At 23.7% G+C, this 22,177-nt stretch overlaps 2 protein-coding genes across 3 annotated transcripts in view; one reads left to right on the top strand and one right to left on the bottom strand.

Annotated features, from left to right (window-relative positions):
• The first annotated feature begins 3,232 nt into the window (after window positions 1-3,232).
• LOC112685836 (neurobeachin-like) overlaps window positions 3,233-22,177 on the top strand; it is a 77,103-nt gene continuing 58,158 nt past the window's right edge. For both annotated transcript variants that reach the window (XM_025557862.1, XM_025557861.1), the window contains exon 1: window positions 3,233-3,627. In XM_025557862.1, the coding sequence (XP_025413647.1) occupies window positions 3,466-3,627 (162 nt within the window). In that variant the 5' untranslated portion in view covers window positions 3,233-3,465. The remainder of the gene's footprint in view (window positions 3,628-22,177) is intronic.
• LOC112685835 (troponin C-like) lies at window positions 14,936-20,820 on the bottom strand. The gene is made up of 6 exons (XM_025557859.1): window positions 20,678-20,820; window positions 20,550-20,577; window positions 20,317-20,457; window positions 17,903-18,031; window positions 17,708-17,839; window positions 14,936-15,123 (listed from the first exon to the last, which is right to left on the bottom strand). Exons 1-6 carry the CDS (start codon window positions 20,687-20,689, stop codon window positions 15,089-15,091), a joined length of 477 nt encoding a protein of 158 aa, XP_025413644.1. The 5' UTR covers window positions 20,690-20,820; the 3' UTR covers window positions 14,936-15,088.

The raw sequence follows: 22,177 nt of genomic DNA, 5'->3' as shown, positions 1-22,177 counted from the left end.
ACTAATATTAAATATTATTACACGTATCTACGATTAATGATTTAGCCTGTCTTGTTACTTATCAGTTTTCGCCGAACATCGATAATAATACTGGTAAATACAAAATTATAAAACTAGTTATTAATAGATTTATCGTGGCACACTTCAAGGGTGCTCGCGGCACACCGGTTGAAAACCACTGTTGTAGTCTGTAGTTAACAAAAAATTGTTGTCCGCTAATTGTGGAGGTAGATGAAAATCGCATTTTGTTTCAGAAAAGACTTAATGGCCTTGCCGTGTTATCGATTCATTCAGATTTAAATATTACTACCGATGAAGTTAACGACAAATTAGCAAATAAAAGAAGTAAGCTAGAGTTTATCATATAGTTTATAATTAATGAAATTAAATTTTTCAATAAGAAGCTAATAAACATATTGTAATTTAATTTTGACCATTTTACATTGATTTACCAATAAAAAATATTTATGATAACACTCTCCCCCCATCACCCAATAAAAATTATTTGTAAATAAGCCACTGGCTGTAAAAGTCGAAAGGAGTTTCACAAAACTTAAAATATTAATGATATTAATATTAGCGATAAAATATATCTCAAGGTCGATTAGTCAATATTTCTACTGAAGAATTAGACATGGGTAAACTTATACAGAGCTTTGTTTTATTAAAAGCAAGAAAAGTCAATTTAAATAAAATTAATTTTTTTTTATTTTATTTTATTAATATTATTATAATAATAATTTGTTTAATTTTTTAAGATTATGAAAAGGTTTAGTTACTTGTTATAGGTTGAAAAGTTAATTTGTTATAAGTTAAAGGTTATTATATGTTGTATAGGTTAAAAATCAAAAATATTTTAAAAAGCAATAAATATTTCATCATACTAATTTCTAAAATCTAAATACATTCACCAAATGAATTTTTAATAAATTTATAACTTTACAGTTTTGACGTTAAAATAAAAAAATTATAAACATATCTTGATAGTTCCAACATTACCTGTTATTACTTAAAAATAAAAAAAATTAAAATATTTTTTCATGCAAGTATGTTACATTCAAAATAAAGGGCGGGGATCTATGTTAAGATTAGAGCTTAATTTTTTTTTTTTTTTTTAGTGGTAACAAAATTTAATTTTGCATAGTACATTATTTTTGCTTAAGCCGGCTCTGACCGAAAGGTATATTGATACACTTGATATACTATATATATATATATCGTATTACCACTGTTTAGATTATAAGTTTAATCTAATGTCTAGTAATACCAAAGAATAGATAGATTATTAGATAATTGAAATATTACAGTTGATCATAGGGTTGCCATACGTCCCGGAAAACCGGGATTGTCACTGGTTTTGGACTTCGTGTCCCGGTGTCCCGAAAAATGTTTTCAGGACGTCCATATGTCCCGGCTTAGACGTCTAAAGGAAATGTAGTATTGTTTATTTTTTTAATTTCGACCAGTTTATTTCAAAGTACATTTTTAATCGTAATCGATTAACAATATATAATAAAAACATTATTTGTAATTTACACATATAATATATTTTATTTTACAAAAAGATTTTTAAATATTATATTGCCGGCATAGACGTACGCACGGGGGTAACCGGGTGGGCCGTGGCCCCCCTGTGGACTCTGGATTTTTCTTATTTAGGTGTATATCTATATTATACAAGATGGCGAACATTTTTACATTTTACATGAATAAAGTAAAGCCTGTTTTAATTATATAGTATAGCATTTATATCTGTGAATAAATGTAATAAAGTTATTAGTTATTAATCAGACTAATCAGAACTTGAATATAATATAAAAATTGAAGATGTAATTCATGCATTCAAAAACCTTACTCTCGTTGACAGAAGGATGGAGTTGTAAATAGTACAATAATATGTAAATAAGGATTTCTTAGAAATAAATTGTGTAAGTTTAAAGAATATTTATTTTTATATTTGTATTTTGAATAAAATAAATAATTTATAAAATTTAAAATATTTAATTATACTGTATTTAGTACAAGAATCTTTGGTTCACTTTTTTTAAGGGCCCCCCCCCTGCGGACAAAGTTTGCGCACGCCAATGATTGCTGGCCATTAATGGTCTTCTTCAGTGACGTATATATAACTTTTGTATGGGGGGGAGGGGGTGATGATTTGCAAACAAATCATAATTTTTATTTTATTATTATTTTCTTTTTTTACGTTTTTAACACTCTTACACTAAGAACATTATTTTATAACATTTAAAAAAAGGCCTAGGGGAACTGACCTCTACAACCCCCCTTGTATACGTCACTGGTCCTCCCAATATATTAAAAGTATATTACTCAATAATTTGTTTGTTTTGTCCCGGTTTCGCCTTATAAATTTATGGCAACCCTAGTTGACGAACAATATAATATATAATAATATTACAACAATTACAATATTATTTATATAGAATTTGTCAGGCATTGCTGTGCTTTGGTACTTCATATGATCCAGATCGGGAATTACTTGATTTTCATTTTTTTTTAAAACGGTTTTAACCACATTTAAAACTGTTTAAAACTATTAAATAAAAATATGAAATTTTAAAAATAATTGAACATAAAACTATTCTATCTACTGTTTAAAACCTTTTTTCATGTACATAATATCATAACATCAATTACGGTTACTCAAATACTTACTTGCTTGTAATGTATTTGTAATTGAAAATATCGTTTAAATTTATTGCACATTTAAATGCATTAGGTGGAATACATATTACAATTATTTAACAATCCTAAATAGTATAATTATATATCTATGTAAAGTATTTTTTTTTTACAGCAACTAAATTTATACCTTAATTTATTTATTTAATTGTTGATTTGTAAATAATTATTTTATAGAATAATATGTCTTTTATTAATGTTTTGATAAAATCACTTCATAACATTCGGTTGGGTCTGTATTTATTCTTAACATTTTTAACTTAGGTGTAATAACTTTTATTTTTTTTTTGACTAATAATTGCAAAACGATAATCATCTGTTCAGAGACCGATTTTCAAGTATTTAAGCTCGCAATTTATTCAATTACGAAATTAAGTGTTTATTTGCCCTTGATTTTGATTATAAATTGTAGAAAAAATAAATATTATCTTAATTTCCATTAAAATATATCTTAATGAACACTGGGCAACACTGTTAACTTGTTATCATGTCGCTCGGTTGTTATCACAAACATTCGCTGCCCAATCGACTGCCGACTTGTCAATATACTTATCTGCCGTGTAAACAATTTTCGAGTGATACATACGATTTTTTTAACTCCACTGCTAGACTAATTAATTAAATCCCTTATGAATTGTGTTGATATTATGTAAACTCATATTCAGGAAATTATTTATCTCCTGTCGTGTACGTGTACAGTTTCCGTTGTAGATGAGGTAGGTGTGCTATCTTTGTCTATCGGCCATACAGACTGCATCACCGATGGAGGATCCATTAGATCCAACGGCATTTGGTGACATCAAGAGGCCCGATCAAGTCGTCTCAATGTCTACCTCAGACAATTTGAAATTCGGTGTGCTCATCGGGCTGGTTGAGGTGGGCCAGGTTACCAACAAGGAAGTAGTGAACACCGTTCTACACTTGGTAAGCCAAAATTTAGTTACTATTGTCGTTTGCAGCCAAAATGGTTATGAATTGTCTTGTTTTGTTGAAATTTATTACGAAATAAACGTACATCGTTAGAAGTTTTTGTTGGGCTTTTTACTTTTCCTCCAACCAATCATAAGTTATTATCGAATTGATGACTTCATAAGTGGTTTCTTAATGCGTTCGTGTTTTTAAATCAGTAAAATACTATTTATAATGTTTTTGGACTTTTACTATTCACAATGATGGTTTAAAGGGAAATTTCATAAATAAAAGTAATTTACTCATGTAAATAAAATTAATCATTTACGCTTAAAAGAGTATACTATACTGAATATGTGTAAGAACCATCAAAAACATTAAGTACCTAGAAATAATAGTGTTTAGATTATGTTATTTAAATGTTTGTATATTTTTAAAGTATTTTTTGGATAAATATTGAATATTTACAATTAATTAAAAAAATTATACGTGATACATTTTTTCATTGACTGACATAAGAACATTATTCGTCTTTTAAATATTTTTAATTATTTAATTTTAAAGTATAAATATTGTACTAATAAATATTAAAATTAGTATACATTGTAAGTTATAGTTTCTATTGTAAAAAGTGTGATGAATGACATTTTCTATTTTCTTTTTAGCCATTTTAGTTTTGATTAAAATTAATTGATCACTATAAAATATTATTTATAATTTATGATATTCAATCATGATTTTGTTTTTAAAATGAAATATCTGTGTATGCAATTATCTCTAAATTATTTTTTTTTGGAAATGATAGAAATTTCATAAAAGTTAATTTATCCATTATTTGCTCAATTTGCTTTCATATAATAATTTGTTGAAAAAGTTACTGGAAGTAAATATTTTATAGTTTATGACTTCTTTGTTAACAGTACTTAGTAAGATGAAAAATTCTTAAATTAAAATAATTTAAATCTGTTCAAGTCTTATTGAGATATCAAAACATTTGAAATACTTATTTTTTGATTGCTATTTTCTTTTATTGATCTTTAATTAAATAAATTACAACTTATTTTCATTGTTGTATTTATATATTAAATAGTACCATAAATTTAACAAGAAGAAAAATAATTTTAGTTTGGTGTTTGTTAGATTAATTGTATTTTTAAGAGGACTTGAAATTCAATTAAGTCTTAAGTAAGGACTTATTATTTGATTTATAATATATTTATAATGAATAGGATCTTCGTAAATGGTAAGGTACATTAACAGTTTTATTATTTAGTTTTGTTATGGATTCTAAATTATTTTTTTTGCATTATAATAATATCGCAAAGAAGTTTCTTTATTAAATATTATACTAATATAAATGTAAATAATTTAATCTTGTAGCAATGGAAATAAATTAAATATGATTCTATAGTCATATTATATTTTGTTTTATTATTTAATTTTGATGTAGATATATTTTATGATATTCATATTTATTTTATGTTTTAAACAATGAAATCCAAATATAGAAATATAGAAATTATAACATTTAAGAAGAGCACATTAATTATTTCGTTATTTTAGTTATTTGTATATAATGAGTATAATAACTATGGGTACTTAAAAATAAAATTCTTTGCTTTGTCTGTCATTGAAAATATTGTTTCTATTGTTTAACATTATACATAGTATATATTTAATACTTACAACTAATATGATATTATGGATTAAGTTGAGTACATTATCATATGCAATGATTAAACATTTATTAAAAATTGTACATTTTAAATAATTAATTAAATTTAATTATTTTGGTTTTATTAAGGTACATATTTATTTTGATATATGGTGTTAAGTTAATCAAATATTTAAGGAATAATAAAGAATCTTAATATTCTGTTGCAAGTAATGGGTGCTGAGTTGTAATTGACTTTCTCTGTTATTTAATTTTTAATCAAGTAAATTATTTGATCTATATTGAGCCAATAGTTAGTAAATTAGTTTATCATCATGACATAGAAATTGTGTATTATTTTTTTGATGAATTATATGTTATAATGTACCTAATTGAATGCAATTTAATTTGATTTAATTTTTTATGTTGTTAATGTTTTAAAAGGTATGTTGAAGCTTCTACATTGGTACTATGCTTTAAAATTCTTCTGATTATGAAACAAAAATATTTTGTCGTTATTGATGTTGCAACTCTTTGGTTATCTATCAGAATTATCTCATCAGGTTTATTTTTTCTTTAGATTGTAGGGGTGGAATGGAAGGGTAGAAGAATCATCAACCTAAATGGGTCGTAATTTGCCGATTAAGAATGATTCCGTAATTTTACGGAATCGTATAGATTTTCATAACCATTTATAAACATAAATTATTTTGTAAATTTCGTGTACATATATATATATTTAAATACACGATTCTGCAAGATTTCAACTGCAGTGTTGCCATAAAATCCGTTTATAAATGCTTGTTAACACATACAGACGATACAGATGTACAATATGTACTATATGTACGTACGTACATACATACAGACGTTTTGGTTCTTACTATGTGTCCATATTTTGAGTTGTTATTAGTGAACAATTTTCTCCGCAAATTATTTTTGTGAAGTATAAGTGTATAAACTTGTAACTTAGATACTATTTTTGTTGTATATAATATCGCTATTATAGATCGCAACTATAATTAAGGTATATGATGAGTATAAATCTTTAAAAAATATAGCTAATTTATTTCAATATTTATCAATAACTAACCATAAATATCAAGAATAAACCCTGTGAATATTAATAATAACAAATTATTCTTATTTTTTAAACCAATTTTTTGAAAAAAAATGTATGATTTAATTATTATTTTTATTGTGATTCTGTTCAGTTATTGTGTTTTTTTCTGTAGTTAAAAGATGTTACTTTAATTAAAAAATAATGTTTCATACATTCAAATATAATTTGCGAAAAAATAAAATAATTTATATTATAACATATTAATCGGCATTTTATTTTTATTTTTTAAAAATTATTATTACTGTCATATATAAGCATTTATAATCTGATTCCACAGCAATGTTGAATTTGAAATATTGCAGAATCGTATTTATGTTACAGATAATGTTAATATTTAATTAATGTGTAATGTCTGAGTTATACATATCAATTAAAAAAAAAAAATTAAAATTAAATGAGTAAGACATAATTAGTAATCAGTTGTGTTATAGATTATTCTTAATTTGTAAACATATTATATCGAATGGGAAGATTTCTTGCCACCTTTCAGTTCATTAATTAGATATACTAAAATATTTTTAATTTCATAAATAAAATGAATTATCTTCTCTTTTTTCAAAAAACGGTTTTTTCTAAAAAACAATGAAGTTCTTTTTTTGTTTCTATTTTAATTAAATAAATTTTTTTTATTATAATATAACACTCACGAATATCACTTGTGTATATAAATTTAATAATAATCAATAGGGCTTGGAAGTTGTTGCATTTGCATGTTTTTTTTTGCACCATTAGATTTATTGCTAAGTGAGCTAGAAGTTGCATATATTGCAAAAGTGCATATTTTTTGATTTTAAAGTTTTCTTGATTTAGAATTTTTTTAGAGCATATTTTATAATTTTTGAAGATTCAGTTTGAAAATTTGAAGAATAAAAAAAAATAAATACATTAATATTGAGAGAAATTCCTTGATATTCTTGTATCGTATTTTTTCAAATTTCCATTTCACATTAAAAACGATATTTTTTCCTCTATTGGTTAATATATATAAAAAATTATAACTATAGCTATTATATCCTATTATATACTAGCTTTATCTAAAAAAAAATATTATACAAATATCAAATAGAAACAGCTGTTATCGAAATATGACGATTTTTTATAAATACTTTTCTAGGAAAATAACTCATTAATTATTGAACATTCAACAAATGCATTTTTATTTAAGAAACTTTTTTTATGCTATATATATGTAATATTATTACTATTATTTTTTTTAAATTATGATTAAAAATTAAAATTTAGAATTATTTTAACTACTTTGTTTTTTTTTATATTTATAATTTTATAAAATATTTGTGTAAATGAAAATTTAGTGTACAAAAACAAAATAATATAAGTGCATATTTTTACTTTTTTAAATGCATAAGAGCATTTTTAGTACTTTTTAAGTGTATTAAGTTCCGACCCCTACTAATCAGCATCATGTATTTTATTTGTATAATATATAAAGTTATTATAAAAACATCGCCCAATTAAAATACTATGCCTACCTAAAATACCTGGAATACCTAGTACCCACTTATTTTTCACTTTGTCGTTAAGAAATATTATGATTCATTTTTGTGATACTATTAGTTTACAGAATTTTAACAAAAATTTTCATTTAAATTTTGTAGCATTGTCTGAATAGAGTTGATATTTAATATTTTTACACGAAAAATTATAGGCTCTCCAGCATGCATGGATAATGTCAATATTAATTAAATGTTATCAATGATAACTTATCATGTTACTCGTAACAAGAGTTTGTTATTAGTCGATTAAAATATTATTCAATTGATTATTTCAAAAAAAAATTATTCTTCATTGATTTATTCTTAATTTTATTATTGATTTTTATTTTTATTCATTATTTTAATTTGTATTATTATTCGTTATTCATTATTCCGAGATTTTTATTTATTACATTTTATTCATTATTCAGTAATTCGTTATTCATTATTTCCTATAATTATATAAATAATAAATTTAAATCCTAAATAACAATGTATAATAATAATAGACTTATTGTTTAGACTTAAATAATATATATATATATACTAGCTGAATTACCCGTCGTTGCCGGGTTTAAGTATATAAATGTATGTAACCTGCCAAGATAATATTTTGTTAAATCTGTTGAAATTTAAATTAATTAAGATTTTTGAAATAATATTTTATACATATTAATTTAGTTATTATCATAACCTATTCGATAAGTTATAGCTTACAACTACCTGAACCTCTCTACAGTTTGGTATTCTGTTGAATACATATAGCATCTCACTTTTCCGAATATTTTACCTTTTGTCAATAAGTTCATGGTCTTTTTGACTTTTAACCGAAACACTCTTGCAATTATATCATGTCGATCATATGATCTTTGACCGGGAAGTAAGAGCTCTTTTATCTCGTCCCAGCGAGGATTACATGTAAAAGTAATAAAAAGGTCAGGACGACCGTAATGTCTAACGTAGGTCATAGCATCTTGTGTTCTTTCGTGCATGTACTTTGGCCCACCAGTAAAAGTTGACGGGAGTATAACCATTTGGCCTAACTGATTAGCTTCTATGTCTCGTCGTCCAATCGCATCTTTTAAATGAATATAACTATCTGCACGCAATTTGGCTTGGTTGTTTTTGATGTAATTTAGTCTTTCAGTTTCAATTTTGGCGTATTCATCTACCAAATATTGACTGAAAAGAGAACAATAATTAACTAAATAGTTGTCTTCCCCTTCTCTGACCATTATTCTATATGAGTAAAAACTTGATGCAGAGACAGTTTTTTTAAGCGGTAACTTGGTTTTAGGATCGCGTTGTGGTATATTGATTGCGTACCCATCATCCCCCCAACAAAACATTAAAGGATACTGCAGTGCGTCGTATGCTCGATGTATCTCACTGATACGGTGAAGTGAGTTACTTCGGTTTTCGAGGATGATGTCTCTTCGATCAAACTGCTGATCTACTAACACTTAAGCAACTTCATTTGCCGTTGGTGCATTATACCTGCCTCTATGTTCTTCTGGTGGTTTTTTATCTGCATGTATTACAACTTTAAATGACTCTGAAGGAGGTATTTTATCGATGTAAATTGTAATGATCAATTATAAATTATGCGGTGGCATGCCTAGTAAATCCAATGAGTTTAAAAACTCTGTTGGATAATTTACAACTTCAGTAGCATCGCAAACTGTATCTAGATTTGTATGACACCAAGTTTTCTGGTAACAAATTTTGTATCTTGAGATTCAATTCGTTGACCTCCACATTTTTTGCTACTAAAATTGCTCTTTCTGCCAGCCACTCATGATTTGTGTATTGTCTGTGTACACTGGGACATATCTGGTCAATGAGAGCATCTTGCGAATAAATGATTGTGCAGAAATCGTTCGGTAATTTTATACATCCCGTTTCATCTCTTTCCCATCTCCAATATCTAACAATTGTTTTGAGAATCTTTTGCACGCAGCTTTTTTTGATTGAATCGAAATCGAAGTATCGAAATCGTTCGCTATCTATCTTTATATATATTTCGACCATGAATTGTTGACAAAGCTTATGCATCGTAAAATAACTTAGTCCTGATCGCGTCTAATCATCAACCGATATGCATAATAATTTTTTGAACTAACATTCTTATTTGTTTTTGCACCTGTTGCGGGATCTTTTTGTTTAATATTTATGCAATACCCGTCATTTACTACCAAAAATAAAATTAATAGTTTTTTAATAATTTTTTAATAGTTTTATTTAATATAATTCATTTTCAATAGCGCAGTTATCGACCTGGTCAAAAAATATTAAACCGATTTCAACCCTTTAAATTCAAAATTTCGAAAAATCCTATCTTAGCGCACATCTACATCATAATAGCTATCTCTATGCCAAATTTCAGCCAGATCCGTCCAATGGTTTGAGCTGTGCGTTGATAGCAGTCAATCAGCTTACTGTTTTATATATACAGATAATAATATATATATAAAAATGTTATTATTCTTGATACACATACTTTATTATAGTTACTATAACGATAATTTTTATAATTATTACTACAAATTGTTATTATTGTTGTTATTACTTGAATTATTATTTAATAATTATTTATTATTAAAGTGTTAAATTATGTGAAATATATGTAAAAATTTGTTTGATAATTTATTGATATATCTACAAAGATTAAAGTAAAAAACGCCAAAGGTAATAACATTTCTATAATTGTTTTCTGCTAGTTACCTGTTTAGTTATTAAAATTTAGGTCTTAATAGGGCACAATTCACGCTCATGTGATAGCGATTAGTATAATACACAAGTTAAAAAAAATTCATATCATTCATGATTTTAACGAATAAATTTATTCAGAATAAAAAATTTTTCTTTATTCATAAATAAATTAGTTATTTATGCTATTATTTTTTATTCTTTATTTTGATTTGTTTTTGCCCAACTCTGCCCGTAACATACACATACATACATACATACATATATACATTATATATGTGGAATTTGCGAAATTTGCGGAATTGTTTTGTTTATAAGTGGTTATAAATATCTACACAAATCTTCAAATGTTTCTTAATGTATCGTGATTTACAATATGGCATGTATTTTAATTTTTTTTTTTTATTATTTGGTTTTAATACTGTAAAGATATCTTTTGAGGTGTTTTGGATAGATCACATTTTTCATTTATTAAAAATCAAGTATGAAATGTATTTATTCAATGATTTGAATTTTGATGTAATACAATAATATTATTTTGTTTTATTCTCTTTCGACAAAATTTGAAAATTATTAATGAATAATAAAATATATTTAATTTATATGTTTAATTATGGATGCAAATTATACTTACATGTTTCTTTTATTTATTGATTACTAAATCGTTAGTTAATATTGAGAGTAGATTTTTTACGTACTTTTGAAGTGTTTTGAGCTACAATGTAATGATAATATGTTATTTGTAATCATCTTTCATTACTTAGTAAATTTTTTTAAGAAACGTTTAATTCTCACATTTTTCACCAACTTGATATATATATATTTTTCTACTGGTTTTATGGTTTGTATACTTACGTGTTTCTTTTATTTATTGATTACTAAATCGTTAGTTAACATTGAGAGTCTAGATTTTTTACGTACTTTTGAAGTGTTTTGAGCTACAATGTAATAATAATATGTTATTTGTAATCATCTTTCATTACTCAGTAAATTTTTTTAAGAAACATTTAATTCTCACATTTTTTGCCAACTTGATATATATATATTTTTTCTACTGGTTTTATGGTATGTAATATTTTCCTAAATTATATTTTTTTGAGAAACCCATTGATAATACAATGTAAATCAAAATTTATGGGTTACAATAACTGTTAAAAATTATGTATTTATAGAAAATACACAAATAAAAATTGACTAGAAAATTAAAAATACATAAAACTATTGACATTCAAGTACTTTTAATTTTTTTGGTTGTTAAGTCGTTTTGCTATAGTACTTATTTGGTTTTTATCAATTGTTTAAAACTTATAAAAGTTATTTAAATTTTTATTAATTTTACGTTTTTAATTTTAAAGTTATGTTGATGTGATATGATCTCATTTAGTGTATTTAGATTTACGAGTAATTTTAGAAGCAATATTTTTTTAATTTGTAATTCATAATTGTTTAACACAAGCTGACAGCTTATGACATTTTAAATATATATTTAGATTTACGCATCTTAACATTATTAAGTGTTCCTAAACATAGATAAGAAGATGTTACAATACAAGTAACATTAACATTTATACTAGGTAAAAATAAAGATAGTTCTTAATGTTATGAGAATTGCTATGATCATTTTAATCTGAATCTGAATTTCTATTACTTTGGCATTCTTTATATTTATCATTTCGGAAAAAAAAATGTTGTACATACTATAATTCAAATTTTCTTAATTTCAATATCGAGATTAGGCTAAGTTAGGAGACTAGGCCTAATAAACTTTATGTATGTATATATGTTTACATAACCTGTGGGTTTACTTTCTTATATTATCATTATAATATCGACTGGAAAAAGCAAAAGGGGCTAAACGACAATTTTACTATTTTTCAGGAAAGTAAAAAACAAAATTTTCATATTTTCTTAATTTTGGCGTTGGAACTTCGGTATTTATTTAAGCATTAGGAATAGGGTTATTATGATATTGGGACAAAATATCCAAGGTTAAAATATCCAGGGATAAAATAACCAATATATAGGACAAAATATCCAAATAAAAATATTATAAAAATCTGTATTATTAATACATGTATAATTTTTTTTATTTTAATACATTATTGTTCATTTTTAGATTTTACATTTTAATTACATTTAAATACATTTACATTTTAATAACATTTAACATTAATAATACTTTATAATACAATTATAAAATGATAATAATAAAAATAATATGTTGTGTTACATAATATTTATATATTTAGTTTTATATAGTGCGTTACAACGTAACATAGTTTTATTTTTACTAATATTATTTTATGACTATATTATAAAATATTAAGTACTGTTAATTTTGATTTAAAATTGAACAATGTATCAAAATAAAAAATAAATAAAAAAATAAAAAAAATTATGTTCAGATATACAGATTTTTATTACATTTTTATTTGGATATTTTGTCCTATACATTTGTTATTTTATCCCTGGATATTTCATCCGTTGGATATTTTAACCTTGGATGTTTTGACTTGGATATTTTAGTACAGGATATTTTGTCCTAGATTCCTTAATATATATTTCCATTCTATTACATGTTATCTTGCTGATCTGATACTAATTACATTGAAATATTAAGTACATTTTTTTATCATAACTATTTAAACTAAAACTTCCTTTTTTTTGGCGTTTAACTATAATTTTTTTTGTGTGATGAATTGCGCTTATAAGATTGTATAGTAGATTTGTAACAATTGTGCAACGTATGCCTAGTGCGTACAAATAACTTTACTCATGTTATCATTTATATCAATATGAAAAATGGTTAGATATTTTATACTCATAGGTCATATTATTATTATTATTATGAAGGTTGATAAGCGACAATCGTAAGGGCTAAGCGCCATGAATTTGTCGCTTAGCCTATTAAATTTTCAATAGAAAAATAATTATTAAATAATTTCGCTTATACCTTTAAAAAAGGCGCTTGTCATTTACTTTTATAACAGTTGTATCACTTGTCCCAAAAAATCTAAATTCTAGTACTTACTAAATCTCATTACTAAATGGTCAGAGAAACACTAGCGCTAGTGCGATCGAAAGATCTAAATGTCGGTTATCTCGTAGTATACGAGAGTAGTATACTAAATGTTGCTTATCCCCATTTGTCTTTAACCACTCGATATTACAATATAGTTATGTATATTTTAAAATAAAAAAAGTGTAATATTTTTTTTTTTTATTATTCTTTTATTAAACTTTAAAACTTTTGTAATGGATAAATCATGGTAGTTAAGTCATTATTTTAGGAAAAACACCTATATTTGTTCTTATTTTATTTGACATGTTTTGTATATTTAAGTAAATTAAATCACAGTATTGCATTATTTAAATTGTCTTTTCTTTGCAATAATTTTTCTTAATTAAAATAATATTTCATGATTTCTATTTCGTATCTTAATTATCTGCTTTATTTCGCAAATCGCTTTTATATAAGCTCTGTGTTAAACTAAATATACAAATATCACTCTATATTAATTTTATCTTTAGTTCTTATCAATGTTTAATTTTTTAATTTAATAACAATGTATTACCAATATTTACATAATATTTAAATATAACTCCCGAAAAAAAAATTGGTTTCTAAATTAAAACAAAAACTAATTTAACACTTACCTTCACCTAATTCGTCTTATCTTGAAATCTAAAATTAACTTAGCGAACAAAATCCTAATTTATAAATCTGTATTTAGACCTGTATTATTGTACGGAATCCAAATATGTGGGGACTTGCCGTACCTTTTAACATTAGATTATATCAAAATCATCTATATAATTATTAGTTAATTTTTGGTCAATTATTTATAAACCGTGATCCGTATTGTATTATAAATATATATATATTTTTTTTTTCACTGAAGTTCTCTAAAATGTAACTTGTTACTTTTAATATATTTAATTATATATATATTAATAATATCCAAATTTTAAAAATTAATTGTCTTGGAAAATGAATTTAAAATTTAGCATTAAACAGTTATGTAACCATAACTAATAAATATTGCTGACATTAATTTAATAAATATAAAAATTAATTTAATGAATTCACAAAATTAAAACTATAATATGCATTCAGATTTAAGTTAATCACAATAAAATGTATAGCTTTTAGTTAATATAACAACAAGTTTTAATAACAATTTATTTTTATTTTTTCAGTCGATCAGTATAATTGTAATTATTCATTTTACAATTTTTTTTTTAAATTATTTATTCTTTTACAAACTTACTAGGTATATTTTACATATTTTTAACGAATTTATTAAGAATCTTACTTTGAATTAATAAGAAGTACACAATAAGTTAACAAAAACTATGTAGTATACTATGTAAGAACTGTATAAAACCTTTTGGGTTTCAAAATTTGAATTATAATTTAAATATATAATTAAACAAATCTTGGTTTTAAATAGTTTTATATCTAAAACATAAATAAATAATGCATTTTGAAGAAAATCAATCATCTCCGCCAGTCATGACTTCCATGAATTCTATATAAAAATAAAAATACAACTTACATTAATATTTAAAATTTTTTTTGTTTTAATTCGTGTGTTTCGTGAAATATACTGATAAATGATTAGTTATATTAAAATTAAATGCATTTGTAATATAATTGTATTTTTATTTCGTAAAATAAAAATGACATTCAAAACGTAAACAAAAACTTATTTAAGTAAATCAATTATTGATTGAATAGGTAATATTTTTACATTTATTACAGACATAATTTAAATAATTGTGAGTATGAATTTTCCTTTTTTAAAAAAATAAGTATAGACTACTCAGTATTTATGTAACTAATAAAATTCAAAAGATCTATTATTCTTGACATTTTTACAATACCATTATTATTATGTAACTATGGGATAAGGTTTTGTTGAGATTGTTCTGTTAACAATTTTATTTATTGTTAACAAGTTATTTTTTTTAACTAATTAACCTATATAATAATATTTTAGTAGGTCAAAAGTTACCTAGTTGTGCTTTGCCTAGTAACCGTTACTAATTAACAAATTATTTCCCTATTATATTTTACGCTAAATACCTCCCTCCCCTTCTATACGTTTATTATTTACTATTTAATTTTAATTTTCGTATATTCATATTTTAATTTATATTTTCCATCATTCATTTTTAGGATGATTGAAATTATATTTGTTAAAAATTCTAAAAAAATAAATAGTCATAAAACTATATCATGTCTAGACTAGATATTTTTGGCTACAATATTAAAATTTAAAATTACACTTATTGTACATTGTTTGTCTAAATATGTCATATAGTTAACTGTATAGTAATAAGTAAACATATTTTATGTTTGCCAAAATTATAAGTGAAGCCAAATATTAAGGTAGATTAAGATGTTTAAGCCAACATAGTGATTAATAGGAAACTAGATACTTTTTAGTTTTTAGTTTAATATAAGAGTGCAATAATCCTTTCATTTAGTTGAATTAAATTAACTTAAGTAGACGGTATGTTTGAATACTTGGTAAATACGATGATTTAGAATAAATGTTAATTATTATTTTCTTTATAAAAAAAGTTTATTTCTTAAAGAAAAATTGTCAATCAAATTAAAAATATTTTCATAGTACATGATTATATTTTTAGTCTTTTTTTTTTTTTTAAATTTTAGATAGAAATTGTATTTGGTATCATTATATAGTTAATAATTATAGCATTATTGGTTTTACAACTTAATATATGTCACAAATTATTGTTTTTTTTTATGTTATCATTCATTGTTTTACCTACTTTAAAAATACATTTTTTATAATGTACTCTTATGTACATTAATTTTGAAAATAAAGTGTAAATGGTTTAAAATAAAAAATATTTTTTTAGAAATATAGAATTAAATGTTGAAATAAAGTACTATTGTTTATGAATCTCGTTGTGATCATTGATTTATTTTATTAATGTTTAAGACAAGTATAATAATTATTAAATTTATTTCATATTATTTTTACCTATGTAGTATTTATATTTCAAGTATTTTTTGTACCCACAATTATTTGAGACTGTATTGACGAGGTGGATCCAAATGCCAAGAAAAGATTGCTGGCATTTTTCCAGTTAAACATATCGTTTCACTCAATATATTTTTAATGCTTCTCTTATCTCGAGTAAAAATACGAGTTCTTATGAAAAAGGCTATAATATTTTCAAATTTGTTTTGTAGATTTATTACTTTCTTTTGCGATTTTTATAAAATTATTATTAGAAGGTTTAGTCCTTTTATAGTATATAGGAGAAAAATGATAGAATAATGAAAAGTATCGGTGGCATATTAGCCATAAAAATTGATTATATCCCTTATGTATTGTTATCTTTGTATTCTTATTCCTCAAGATTTTTTTTTGAGTTATTGGTTTAAAATATTCATAAAGGACTATTTTTATTGTAAATTGTATTTTCCAGTAATGTTTTTAAGTACTTATCTCTATACAATTAAATATTGTCATCTATTTTTATTCAATCTTAAAAAATAGTAATTAAGGTTTAATTTCAAAAATGTTACAAAAATAACGTATTAAAGTCTTAAAATTTTTTATTTTTCAGTGTTCAAAAAGTGTAAAATTATTTTAAAAGATACATTTGTGGTAAAACTCGTTTCAATGTATTCTTTTTGTATTTTTAAGTTACGTAAAATATTATTAGTTAGGTAATACATTTTTTTTTTTTTGGTTATTTAAATAGCTTAATTTTTAACATTTTTGTTGATATATTTGCTAAATATAGAACTATTTAAATATATGTTAATAAAGTTTACAATTGTTATATTTTACATTTAACTTTTAAATACATTTTCTGTTATGTAGAATTCAATTTTGACCATCTAATTTTTAATTCTATTGGTATTTTTATAATTATTCGAATGATTCATTTTATATATGTTATATTTTAATTACTGAAATTAAATACATTATTTTTTTGTTTTCAAATAAGTTTAAGTTTAGGTAATATATCAGGTGAATCACCTGTACATTACAGATTGTTGGGTATTTTCTATGTATATTATTATTTTTAAAGAATTAAATAAATTATTATTTAGAAAAATTTACGAACCATCAAAGTCTACAGTTCCGGAACCATCAGAATCAATTTCTTCTATCATCATATCTAGATCTTCATTTGTTATTTTGTCGTCCAATTCTTTGAGTATTTCTCTTAGTACATCCGTTGTAATGTAACCATTGCCTAATTTAGGATGAAATTTATATTTTTTTTTATTATAAAATATCATTAAAATATCTATCGAACCTTCTTTATCATATAATCTAAATGCTTCTTTTAATTCTGCTTGCATTGCTTCTACATCTTCCGGTTCATCTTCAGTTAGGAATCCAGCTGCTAGTGTAACGAATTCTTCGAATTCTAATTCTCCTGATCCTAAATGACAAAATAAATAAGTGATGTATTGAACTACTGTACTGAATATGTTAGTTATTATTTTATTTAAAAAATATGTATAAGAAAATACGTATTGTGTTAACAAATTTAGTTAGTTTTTAGAGAATAAACATTTTTAAATAACTAGATTTTGTAAAAACTTTTTTTCTTACCCAACTAATTAAAACAATGTTTTTTAAGTACTTTATTTTAGTTGAATTTTTATGAATTTATTGTTCTTCATGACAATTCATATTTTCTTTGAAGTATTATTTAAAATAGTTAAATCGGCTGGTAAATATTTAAATAAGCACAAATAATATATATGACACGATTCAATAAAATGTAGATTTATTTCTTCTACAGAAAACTTATATTTTGACAAGAATTTTTAAAAATTCAAAAATAAGATGTTAATTTGCAATTTTGTGATAATTTTTTGGAAACGTTAGCTGAATTAAGACATTTTTTTTTAGTAATATCGGTTTAATAAAAAATAAGAATATAAAAAAAATTAAATGTCCATAGTAAACTTATGTACTTATTTAATTTACTTGAAAATGTAATTTTTATATTTCATATCTTCATTGTTATTAATTTATGTTGTTTAATTTTTTAGTATGTTCTTAACATGTTGACTAGATAATGTAAAAATAATTATTTTTATTATTGAATCATAGCCAGAAATGCTTATTTGTATGTCTACCAATATTTTAATGTCTGATTAAATTTCATTCCTTTAAGTCCAATAATATTGAATGTAAGCCACAATAGTATTTGAAAAAAAATCTTTAAATGTATATTTTATGAAAATGTAGGAGTTATATATATATCCTGTTGCTTTTATATATAATATGACATTTACACGTGTTTGAATTTAGGGTGACCATATTTACTATATTAAAAATCTTTTATTATTCTTGAACGATCTTTAATTTTCGTTATGATTCAGTACTCAACTTCCCAAACCTAAATAGTCTTAATATGCTTATCAGAAAAAAACAAGTATTTTTTACTTGAAAATTAGTAGTGTTATACGAATGATTTTCAGGTTTACGTACCCAGTATTGCTATTATTAACGGTCAACGCTTGAAATAAATATTAATATAAATGTAGTAAGTATGGGTAATAATAATATTTCATTGCTAGTGGGTTACTGCGTATGATGATTATTAAAATTAATAGTAACCAAATTTAATAATTTTTTATGATTATTATTAGTATATATTAATTTTACGATTTTCGATTAGATAATATATGTTTACTGCCATTGATATCGTTTATCCACTAATAAAAATACATAAAAAAAATTGGTAAATCGTGAGTTTCAATCATACTTAATTACATTACATTTTATATTCCATTATTAATTGTATTTGAAATTAAAATATTTCATGTTTAAAAAAAATAATGTACATTAATATTAAGCAATAAATGAAAAACAGATAATGAGGCATCTAGTAGGAAGTTAATACAAAAATTTGAATAAAGGAGAATATGCACAAAATAGCATTTGTAGATGTACCCGTTTAATTAAGTTATTTTAATCATGTATTTTATCTACAATTATATAATTATACATCGTAAAATTGTCCACGACCGAATCGTTTAAGGACAAACTAATGTTTCGTTTTCAATATGTTTCTTTGGTATCCTGTAAGATATATTTCAAATATAATTTGTGATAGAATCATAAAAATGTATATCTAAGTTATGTTTTATTCTAATGAAGATATTTTTTTGTTAGGTATCATGGTTATCAATAAAAATAATTAAGATATTTGAGAATAAAATGGGTTTTCTAGTCTTTTAACGAATTAATAAATACGTTGAGAAATTATAATTGTATATTTTTAAAAAATATCCATATATATATATATATATATATAAATATCCATGATAATTTATTTCCTAGTTTATATTTAATGTATATATTTTTACCTACGTAATTGTTTGTAATTATTCTATAAATTTGCTATTAAAAACATATATATATTTTTTGTGTACAGGTAATTTATATAAAATCCATAAAACGAGAAATCACTATTAATTTATTGGAAGTCAGTATTTTTATATTTTGTAGTGCTCTATTTTAATTTGTTTTATAAAAGTAGGTCTATGCCTCTATATATAATATTTAGGGTAACTTTTACACTTATAATCATTGAGTATAGGGCTTATTCAAATGTAATTAAGCTAATAGTTTATTATGATATTATTATTATACGTATATTATTTTGAGTCGACTGACTAGTTAGTAAAGCATAATTAAATATAAGTTTACCATCCGCATCAACTTCAGCAATGATTTCTTGTAGTCGATCCTCAGAAACATCGTGACCTAACATTTGAAGAATCGTACCTACCATGTTAGTTTCTATGAATCCCTTGTCTTGAGCGAAAGCATCGAAAGCTCTTTTTAATACTAGGACAAATATTTACGGGAATTATTAGATTTTTTCTATTTATTATTTCAGATATATTTTATTAGTATGTTTAAATCTTTAAAATACGTACAAGCTATTTGATCTTTGTCTAAATCGTCCTAAAAAAAAAAAAAAAAATAATATGAATATAGATAAATTTTTAAATTGAAATATACTATTGCCTAAATTACAACTTTTTAACTATTTAATTATTCTCACCTTGGTAACCATTTTAATTTTTTTCAAGAAGTATTGACAATAGAGCTGTTGTTTTCTTGAGTGTACTAAATTGTAAAGAGTAGCCAAATATTAAGGTGGTTAGCAGAGCTCTGCGGGACTGACGCATAGTCGTTATACAATTAAGTGGTCCCTAGCCAAGTGTTTACAGCTCCCTCTTAGCTGTTCAAGTTAAAATTACGCCTATGTATTGCCTCTTTCCTTAAAAGCGTACTATACATATTATTTTTAATGCTATTGTACAATTGCAAGATATTCTTACAGGAATCATTTAGTTGTGTAATTAAGTACTTATGTAATATAATTGACATTTTTGAGTACTATATGAATTGAATAATAACGTTATAAGTAGTTAACATAGTTTTATATATAGTATCTCTTAGAAGTATAGTATAACGTAATTGCATGCTGCGCTTGGTCCTTGAGTGATTATGTGTATCTTGAAATTAATGTTGGAATTTGATTATTTTTTTTGTAAAAAAAAGTCCATAGGTCCATAAATTGGATTTGAAGTAAATTTTATAAATAAGTTGAATTTTGGACACTATTTTGGCACTAGAGTTTGGATCGGCAGCGTTTAAATTTAAATATAAATTGGCGTTCATACAATGAGGACATATTGTATTGATTGTTATTTACTAGAAGACCGCATGTGATTTGTATGCATTTTCTGGGATTAGTATTTATTTACTTATTCTCTAATATTTAATACTGGAAATATAGTATATTGTAATTATATGCATAAGTCTTCACCTAAGTATTTTATACATTTATGAATATTATACGTCTTTGACAATTTTCTTTCATGAGTTCAATTAATAAATACTATTTCTTTTTCTCACACTGATCTTTAATTTGTTGAATTGTTTCCTAAGTAATTATCATAAATGTACAGTATATATATATACTTAGTGCAAGACATAAATTAAAAAAAAAATAATTATTTTTATTAAAATACATAAAATTACATTTTATGAATATAAAGTTGAATAACATTTAGTTATGAATTATTTTGTGTCTTGGTATAATACAAAGCTTGGTATAATGAAGCTTTTTTTTAAGAAAACTTATTGATAGCTCAATCGACTGTCCTGAATTATTACGCCACATTAATTTCAAGGTTCCTAGTTTTCTAGCACATTCATCTTATTCTTTTTTCGTTCCAATTTGCATTCCCGTAATCGACCCATTTTTAGAATGATGCGTATTGCCAATGAAGACCCTGTCTCTTTTGAATATTAGTTGAACTATATTAATGTTATCCTTTTTGCGTGTTTTTTCTTACATATATATAATTATTATTTTAACGTATTGTCATGTTATATCTTAATTATATGTACTTGAGCCACGGCCCGTTCGGCAAAAAAAAGTAAAAATAATACGTAATTTTTTTTTTATATTAAAAAATTGTTTGGCATGTATTTGTTAATATGTTATTTAACAAATAAGTTTATTAAAATCCATCGTGAACCTATTTTATAT

The sequence above is a fragment of the Sipha flava genome, unplaced genomic scaffold (assembly GCF_003268045.1).
Source record: "Sipha flava isolate LNK unplaced genomic scaffold, YSA_version1 293_pilon_pilon, whole genome shotgun sequence".
In the NCBI taxonomy this organism is placed as follows: Eukaryota; Metazoa; Arthropoda; class Insecta; order Hemiptera; family Aphididae; genus Sipha; species Sipha flava.
The sequence above is the reverse complement of the archived record's forward strand: the minus strand, read 5'-3'. Positions and strand labels throughout refer to the sequence as shown.

Coding starts and splice junctions, on each gene's coding strand:
- LOC112685835 (XM_025557859.1), bottom strand. Junction 20,458..20,549: donor AGACAAAGATCAAATAGCTT/GTACGTATTTTA, acceptor TATTTGTCCTAG/TATTAAAAAGAGCTTTCGAT. Junction 18,032..20,316: donor TGCTGAAGTTGATGCGGATG/GTAAACTTATAT, acceptor TTTGTCATTTAG/GATCAGGAGAATTAGAATTC.